The 8,610-nt window shown below is 32.0% G+C and overlaps 1 protein-coding gene across 4 annotated transcripts in view; it reads right to left on the reverse strand.

Moving 5' to 3' along the window:
- LOC143083040 (recombining binding protein suppressor of hairless-like) overlaps positions 1-8,610 on the reverse strand; it is a 34,112-nt gene that overhangs the window by 24,815 nt on the left and 687 nt on the right. For 3 of the 4 annotated variants that reach the window (XM_076259169.1, XM_076259172.1, XM_076259171.1), the window contains exons 1-2: positions 8,061-8,343; positions 4,678-4,999 (exon numbers count right to left, since the gene is read on the reverse strand). In XM_076259169.1, coding sequence (XP_076115284.1) covers positions 4,678-4,999; positions 8,061-8,090 — 352 coding nt within the window. In that variant the 5' untranslated portion in view covers positions 8,091-8,343. Of the gene's footprint in view, positions 1-4,677; positions 5,000-8,060; positions 8,344-8,610 lie in introns of those variants that run through there. The other variant, XM_076259170.1, reaches the window with a different exon arrangement.

The raw sequence follows: 8,610 nt of genomic DNA on the forward strand, positions 1-8,610 counted from the left end.
TCAATACTTCTGTTTACATCCCTTATAGATTAATGGTCATTTAACCCAGAGAAATATATTTAGGCCAAATATAAAAGATGTGTTTCCTATTACCCCACCTCCTCTATTTTTTAAGCATAGAAATAGCCTACCCTAAACAAAATTTCATTTTTTCAATAAGTACTGTTAAAGTCAGAATTTCTCTTCCATAGACTGCAGTAAAACAAAATATAAAAAACCCTACCTACCTATCTACTCAATTTTTTTTTTAAAGATGTAATAGAAAACACACATATTATTTTGTTTGGCCTTATCAGGACATCAGCAAATTATAATGAAACAGTTTTATAAAAGATTAAGGCAATCTATAGAAACTATTAGACGTTTGTTCTTTAAAAGAACTGGTACTACAAAATGTATGGATTTGGTTACAAGCAACTAATGTATATATATACATTAGTACATGTACATAAGTTTAAATGAAAAAGTCTAATCATTGGATATACAGATTAAAATATGCATCAAGCAGTGTGATCTTTCAAAGCATTTTATTGGGATGATAAAAATCAATTACAGTGCATCAATGAACTGGATCATTTCAGGGAGTTACTATTTAATCCATTAATATTTTGTGCCTTATTTAAGTTCTCATGAAGATTTGAAACATTCCATCTAAATTACATAATGTACACTTAATACTCTGTCGTGACTATCATGTCACTTGTACTATATATTAACACTTACATTACATTTTTAACTAAAACTTAGAAGCAACAGAAATTTACTTGTGTTTGAATCTCATAAACCCTTCAATAAGATAAGAAAAAAAAATTTATGGAAGCATATGATCTCCAAAAAGTAATAAGATGCATTGACATTTAGGTTGGTTTCTCTTGCAAATTGCATATATTTGCAGCACTAGCAATGTAAATCCACAATTAGAAGACTATTTTAAATATTTTAAATTTGTATCTGCATATTTGAGACTGTGAAAAATGTCAACTATTCACAAAAGAAATATTAAATATCTAATTACAAATGTACCATAAACCAAGGATTTGTATAGTAAGAAGGATTGGAATCTCGCGGTTTATCGTAATCTCTTCCGCGGCGAGATTTCGGTACTCGCCACTATTACTACTCCTAATACTCGTCACTTACGATATCGGAACGTGATTTTTTGTACACATGCATCGAGTTGTGTTCTTATTTTTGTCACGTATAGACAATGTTGTAATGGTCAAGGACTTTATTCATTCTTAAACGTAATAATTATTGATTTTCACTCAAGTTTCAATTGATGAAAAAGCATAGTTTAACTGTTTTATTTGATGGACATTGTAATGCAATGTGTATGACAGCAGTAGACAATGTGTTTGTATGTTAACTTCTGTAATTTTTTATTTTCAGTCAATTGTCAAAGAAATTAAAAAAAAATCTTATTCTTTTAAATTATGTCATTATAGTTATATATATGCGAATTTGCATCTTCGGAAACTCTTTCAATCTCGGGAAACAGGTGCAAAACATTATTTGTGGCAAAAAAGAACTGACAACACATTTCAGGACGAATTACTGCATTGCGTTTTATATACATAGTGGCTAGTCATTATCATAAGTTTGGAACAAGTACTGTTAAAGAGGGAGCCCACTGGTAAACCCTATAAAACTGCCTCTGCATGTTACTGTAGCCGGTTTCAATCATCATAAACATATATACACTGGTGGTAAGCGGATGGTCGTAACTAAAAGTTACGACCATCCTGAGATGGGAGACAACGCTAGGGATAAGTTTTTCTTTTCCGATTTTCGTGCACTAAAAGGTTCATTTGAACCAAACCGCTTGTCTCGTACATACTATTCGGCAGTCCGGTGATATTAAAACCAAATTTGATGCCTTAAAACATTCCAATTTTCGTAAAATAGTCATTCAAAAATTCAAGCATGATGGTCGTAACTACAAAAACAAAAATATTGAGGATGGTCGTAACGTAAATTTGTGATGGTCGTAACTAAGATAAATAAGACCGAATGAGGCAAGTCAAGAGTTTTAAACGTTTCTTTTACTATATGAATACTAGTATTTTATATGATGTATTTCTGAAGATTTTTTTCTTTTTTTACATACAATGTAAAATAAAGCAATTTCAATGCGTGTAACACTTATCAAATCAAAAATTTTAAAAGTTTTCAAATATTAGTTTTTGGGGAATTTTGATTAAAGTTCGATTTGAAATTCCAAATTTTTCAAATGTCTTGTACCGAACCATTCAAGAGTTCTAAACGTGTCTTTTGTTATATGAATATATCATATATCATATTATATATTTGTGAAGTTGTTTTCACCAAATAATAAAAACTAAATGGAGAGAGGGATACCTGTAAAGAAAAAAATTGGAACGAATCGAACGAAACAATAAAAAATGAAATGAACAGTCATATATTCTGAAAATATTATGTATAAAATCAATAAAGAGGCAAATAGTTGAATTAATGTAAACGGTTAAATTTATTCACAATGTAAATTTCTCAAAAGTGGAGAATTCATTTTAAAAAAAGAAACACAGCTCTGGTTATGATAATTCTTAGTTAGAAATAAAAAGCACGAAAGTTTTTTTCGTTTGGAATTCGCATCTATTGAAAATATAAACGTTGAGGATGTACCTACTAGTTGATTTTTTAAAATCTTCAATTTAAGAATGATACATTAAGTCGAAAGAGCATTAATAAGGAGTCAAAATAAGCTTAAAATATTGATAGGTTATGAAGGTCTTTATCGAGACTAGAGCATACCCGCGAATTCGCAGGTCCGTACCTGAGTTAAAGAACATACGCTTTATTTTTAGCCTGGATGCTTAGACGTCATATTGTTGTTTGGTGAAATCAAGCTGATAATCAGGTGCACAGTACTGTCCAATGACGAAGTCCATGAGAAGCTTGTAGCCATTCATACCATGTAAACATATAACTTACACATGATTTCAACCTGCATACAGGGATTTGTATGTAATAGTTGCCGCAGTACATTTAGTTTGACCTAAGTCCTTGTAACATTATCCTGGCTACAAGCTTAAGCCTGGCTACAAACTAGTATTTTATTTTACTCTTAAATTCAGTGCATGCAGCAGTGTAAAGTATATATCAACAATATTCCTGGGTTGAGTTCAAAATCGTAGCAGCTACGTAGCCGCTATCAATGTCTATGTAACAACTAGTCTATAGCTACATGCTCAAAAGTCAAAATCTACGTAGCACTACGTAGCAGCTACGATATTGAACTCAACCCTGACTCAGAAGTGCATTTGTGGATTCTATTTCCTCATGAACGATCAAAAGACGAATATTTGAAGGCCAATAGTTTATAAGACAATAACAATTTAAAGTCAAGGAGTAAAAAAGACTCAAAGACTTATAAGAGCTGCAATAGATGATTTAAAGATGATTGTTCAGAATTGTGCGTTTAATAATTTCATCTGCCGACATGATTGGAGATAAAAAAAAAAAGTCGTAAATTATAAAAACACTAAAAACAAATATAAGGGAGTAGACGTGCATTTAATAATTTCATGCCTTAACGTACAGAAAAAAATATATTAATTCTCAACCCTAACATACTTTTTGGCTTAATGCGAGTTGATTAGTTTTCACTGTTGCTCCTAAATGATGAGCGTTTGAAATCCATCAGAAATGTGTATGTTTAATAATTCTCTCGCTTAATTTCTGCATATCATTACCAGAGTAACAAATAAGATTGTTTGTAGCAAATCATATATTACATCTGAGTCTATTACCTTTACAATTAAAATACATTAATAAAAGTTTGTCTAAATACTCGAGTTACGGTCATCTTTCAAAGTTACGACCATCTTGTGTCGGTTACGACCATCATCCAAAATGTTATAGTTGAAGTTACGACCATCACACATTTAAAGTTACGACCATCATGCTTGAATTTTTGAAGGACTATTTTACGAAAATTGGAATGTTTTAAGGCATCAAATTTGGTTTTAATATCACCGGACTGCCGACTAGTATGTACGAGACAAGCGGTTTGGTTCAAATGAACCTTTTAGTGCACGAAAATCGGAAAAGAAAAACTTATACCTAGAGTTGTCTCCCATCTTCGGATGGTCGTAACTTTTAGTTACGACCATCCGCTTACCACCAGTGATATAGGCATAAAAGAAACGTTAGCCAGTGTGTTATAAATTATCAATGCAAGCAAAATTTTTTAATTGTACTAATAACATTACATCTTACTATACAAATCCTTGCATAAACTGACCAATTATGTTTTATTCTTTACAAAAATAATAATAGGTTACATTTTTCAGTTATCTCCCTTTGCTTATAACTGTTTAACTAGAACATAGATTCTTGAATATTGTGGAAACATGCAACTTGTGTAAATGCTTGTTTGAAGAGAACAAAAATGTATGAATCAAAAGCAAGACAATTGTGGTGGTAGGGATTAAAAAGCATTTTTTTCAATCTTCACACCAAAAATCATTTCAGTTTTTTGAAATTAGGCATTTCATGGATAAACTTTCCTGAACTAGATTATATAAGGTCCACCGACGGTGCAAGGGATGTATAGCCAGTCAAGGTCACTAAAACCTTCCATTTGTTGATATAAGGTCCTTTTTTTATGATTTATAACAAAATGTACAATGGATAACAATAAGGAGTTTAACTGACCTTGTTCCCTATGACTGCCCATAATGGGTGTCCTTTCTCGTTGATATCCTCCATTTTGTACAGATTCACTCTTAATATAACCATTCACATTGATCAATTTACTAGACAAGTCTACGGGATTTTCATACCCGCCTTGAGCCATATGACCATTTAGGTTTCTACGTGTCGAACAGACGTTTTCTTGTCCCTGATACAAATTTTCATCATTTTGTAACATGTATCTTGCATCAGTAAAATGTCCACTGTGTCCATTTTGGGCCTGAGGTGTGCAGTGTTCATAATGTGGGTCTGCCAATGCTTCTATTGTGTATCCATAGCCTGCCTAATAGATATAACATTAAACATGATTAAACAATGTGTATAATCTACCCAAGGGCCAAGGCTCATGCAAGCTTGCGACTTAAGGGCTACCACCTTCATACATTTTGTAATACTAGATACATGTTCATGTACAAATTAAAGAACCTTAGTGAGCACACTCACATACCCCACGTCCCCACATTGTCATTGGAGAAATTAAATAAGTATAAGAAAAAAAATTGTATAAGAAAAAATACTGAATAATAATTTCCTGTCAATATACACATCTCCATAGTATGTCCTTATTATCTACAAAATTTCATGAAATTCTGTTGTGTGTTTTCAGAGGAGTTGAGATGACAAACTGTTGCAGAAGTACATTGAAGCAAATAAGTTCAAAGGGGCATAACTCCTAGAAAAAAAATTGAATCGTAATTTCCTGTTGATATGCACATCTACGTAGTATGTCCTTATTATCTACAAAGTTTCATGAAATTCTGTTCTGTGGTTTCAGAAGAGTTGAGATGACAAACTGTTGAAGTACAACATGTAGTACATAATGTATCTTAAAGCAAATAAGTTCAAAGAGGCGTAACTCCTAGAAAAAAATTGAATCGCAATTTCCTGTCGATATGCACATCTACATAGTATGTCCTTATTATCTGAAAAGGTTTCATGAAATTCTGTTATGTAGTTTCAGAGGAGTTGCGATGACAAACTGTTGCAGTAGTACATTGAAGCAAATAAGTTCAAAGGGGCGTAACTCCTAAAAATAAAATTGAATCGTAATTTCCTGTTGATATGCACATCTACGTAGTATGTCCTTATTATCTACAAAGTTTCATGAAATTCTGTTCTGTGGTTTCAGAAGAGTTGAGATGACAAACTGTTGCAGTAGTACATTGAAGCAAATAAGTTCAAAGGGGCGTAACTCCTAAAAATAAAATTGAATCGTAATTTCCTGTCGATATGCACAACTACATAATATGTCCTTTTCATATAAAAAGATTTTGTGAAATTCGGTTGTGTGGTTTGAGAGGAGTTGCGATGACAAACTGTTGCAGTAGTACATTAAAGTAAATAAGTTCAAAGGGGCATAACTCCTAGAAAAAAAATTGAATCGTAATTTCCTGTCGATATGCACATCTACATAGTATGTCTATATTATCTGAAAAGGTTTCATGAAATTCTGTTGTGTGGCATGGTTTGAGAGGAGTTGCGATGACAAACTGTTGCAGTAGTACATTGAAGCAAATAAGTTCAAAGGGGCGTGACTCCTAGAAAAAAAATTGAATCGCAATTTCCTGTCGATATGCACAACTACATAGTATGTCCTTATTATCTGAAAAGGTTTCGTGAAATTCTGTTGTGTGGTTTGAGAGGAGTTGTGATGACAAGAAACAGGACTGACGGAAGAAAGGGTCAAAAACATTATACCCTCCGCAATTGTAATTAACATACTTTTTTATTTAAACAGTCTTATTTTTAGTTTAAGTCAGGAGAATCCTTGATATTAATAAGTTGAAATTAACTTTGACTACATGTAATTAGCTTTCATCAACTATACATGTATGTAAGTACTCTTTCATACGTGTACTTTGCATCTTTTGTCTTTTTGATAGAACATGTACTTCTTACATCTGAGGAATCAAGCCATTTCCAATTGATTTTTTTAATTTACAGTTGGTTCTGTTGTGTTGTTGTACATCTTTCTAATTTGATCTCTTCTGTCTCATTGGCAATTGAATTTAGTAGTGTCAGCCCTTTGATTATGACCCGTGTATATAGCAAAATCCTAAATACACCGTTTGGTGGTGCGCCTGTCAAATGCGGAACGTACAGATAAGGTAATATCTAACAGGTGAATATATACTATTGGTATCGGTATCGGATTAGACCCGGAACTTGTTAATTATTGGCAATATTTATAATTATGTGGAAAACAAAAGGGTCTAGAGTGGTGTAATTTTTAATCTACACCATTGTCCTATATTAGTTATATATAGACAATAGAGTTGAATTCTTTGATTTGTCGTTTTTACCCGATGACGGCTGACAAATTGGACCTCGTAATTTTAGTATTATAGATATCAATGTTCTATGACAAGAAGTTCCTATCAAACTAACTTAATATTGAAAATTGATTATTAATTCAAAAGTTGCTAAACCATGACCATGATAACCTATGGTACAGGGTCTTGAAGTAGTCATCAATATACTGATAGTAAATTTTAAGCAACTTTATAAATATAATGATGTCGACATGTGATAATAGTTCCTATCAAATTTACTCGAGTACAAAACTCTGAAAAAATTGTTGAAAAAGATGACAATTTTCTTCATTTTCTTCGAAAAATCTATCCATACATGTATGTTTGGCTTTCTGCAACTTTAGTTGTAGCAAGACAATAATAGGGTACAAGCGGAATGAGTTGCAAATGTGTGGGTTGTACACAATCTAAAGGAGTGAATAAACCTTAAAACCATTTTTTTCACTCATTTCAGCAAAAGATCACCAGTGCATTTTTTTGGTGACCTCAAACTAAAATAACACTAGCTAAAGATGTGAACAGTTTGCATATTTTATAATAACAGTGTGCATTTTTTATTAAGTTTCTTCTTACATAAAACTTACAAGAACATTCTTACATTTTAATTCATCAGAATTATACATGCAAGTTTTTAATATTTTATAAATTTGTAAGCTCCTGTGAAAACTGCATGACTTGGCAAACAAATTTTATTTGTCCAACTATTCTATTGAAAATAAAATTGCCTTTGTATTTAAACTTTAAAATTCAGCCTTTAATTTAAGTAAACAATCTTTTAAATTGTTGATGATTAATCATGTAAATATCAACCACTTGTTACAAAGTATACAAAACCGTGGGAAAAATTCCCACGAGTGTAAACTCATTAGCGGTGTCTGTGAGGTCAACTTCTAAAGGTCAAAACAACTCTGGTGATCATTTCCAATATAAAGAAAACTTTTGATGAAATGATAAAATATTGCACAATATATCAAATCGTATTATTTCTCTTCGTCAGACAAATAAAATTGAACATAATGATTGTAGACTCACCTGGGAAACATATAACTGTTGATTATTCATCTTGAAAATATCGGAAAATGTTCAAAAAGAAATCAATCAGTCAGGTGTTAACTGCATTATAATTCTGAGCACTTGTCCAAATTTGATATATAACACGAGTCAACATAACAAGCTCATCTATAATACGTATCCTTTCATTTGCAATGAGTTACCACTGCTTTTTGTTTTACTCCTAAAAAGAGCCAGATTCAAGTTGTAAATAACCTAGAAGACCCGTGGGAAAACACATTTGCATCTTTGATCGTGAGAACAATGATCAAGGGCTGTTACAATCCACTCCCCCTTATCCACTTTCAGAAAAGGGACCATATGGAGATTAAAATAGTTTTTGGTTACGTTCTATACGTGATAAACTTTTGCAATAAATATTTCATTATCAATTATTCATTATATAAATAAAATATTCCATCAAATCAAATTAAAATAGCAAATTCCGGCATGATAAGCCTTCTGTAAGAAAGTAGGTGCATTAAATTAAACAGCCAATTACAGAGAACGTCGCGTGCCGATTGGCTGTTGA

This window comes from Mytilus galloprovincialis, chromosome 7 (assembly GCF_965363235.1).
Source record: "Mytilus galloprovincialis chromosome 7, xbMytGall1.hap1.1, whole genome shotgun sequence".
In the NCBI taxonomy this organism is placed as follows: domain Eukaryota; kingdom Metazoa; phylum Mollusca; class Bivalvia; order Mytilida; family Mytilidae; genus Mytilus; species Mytilus galloprovincialis.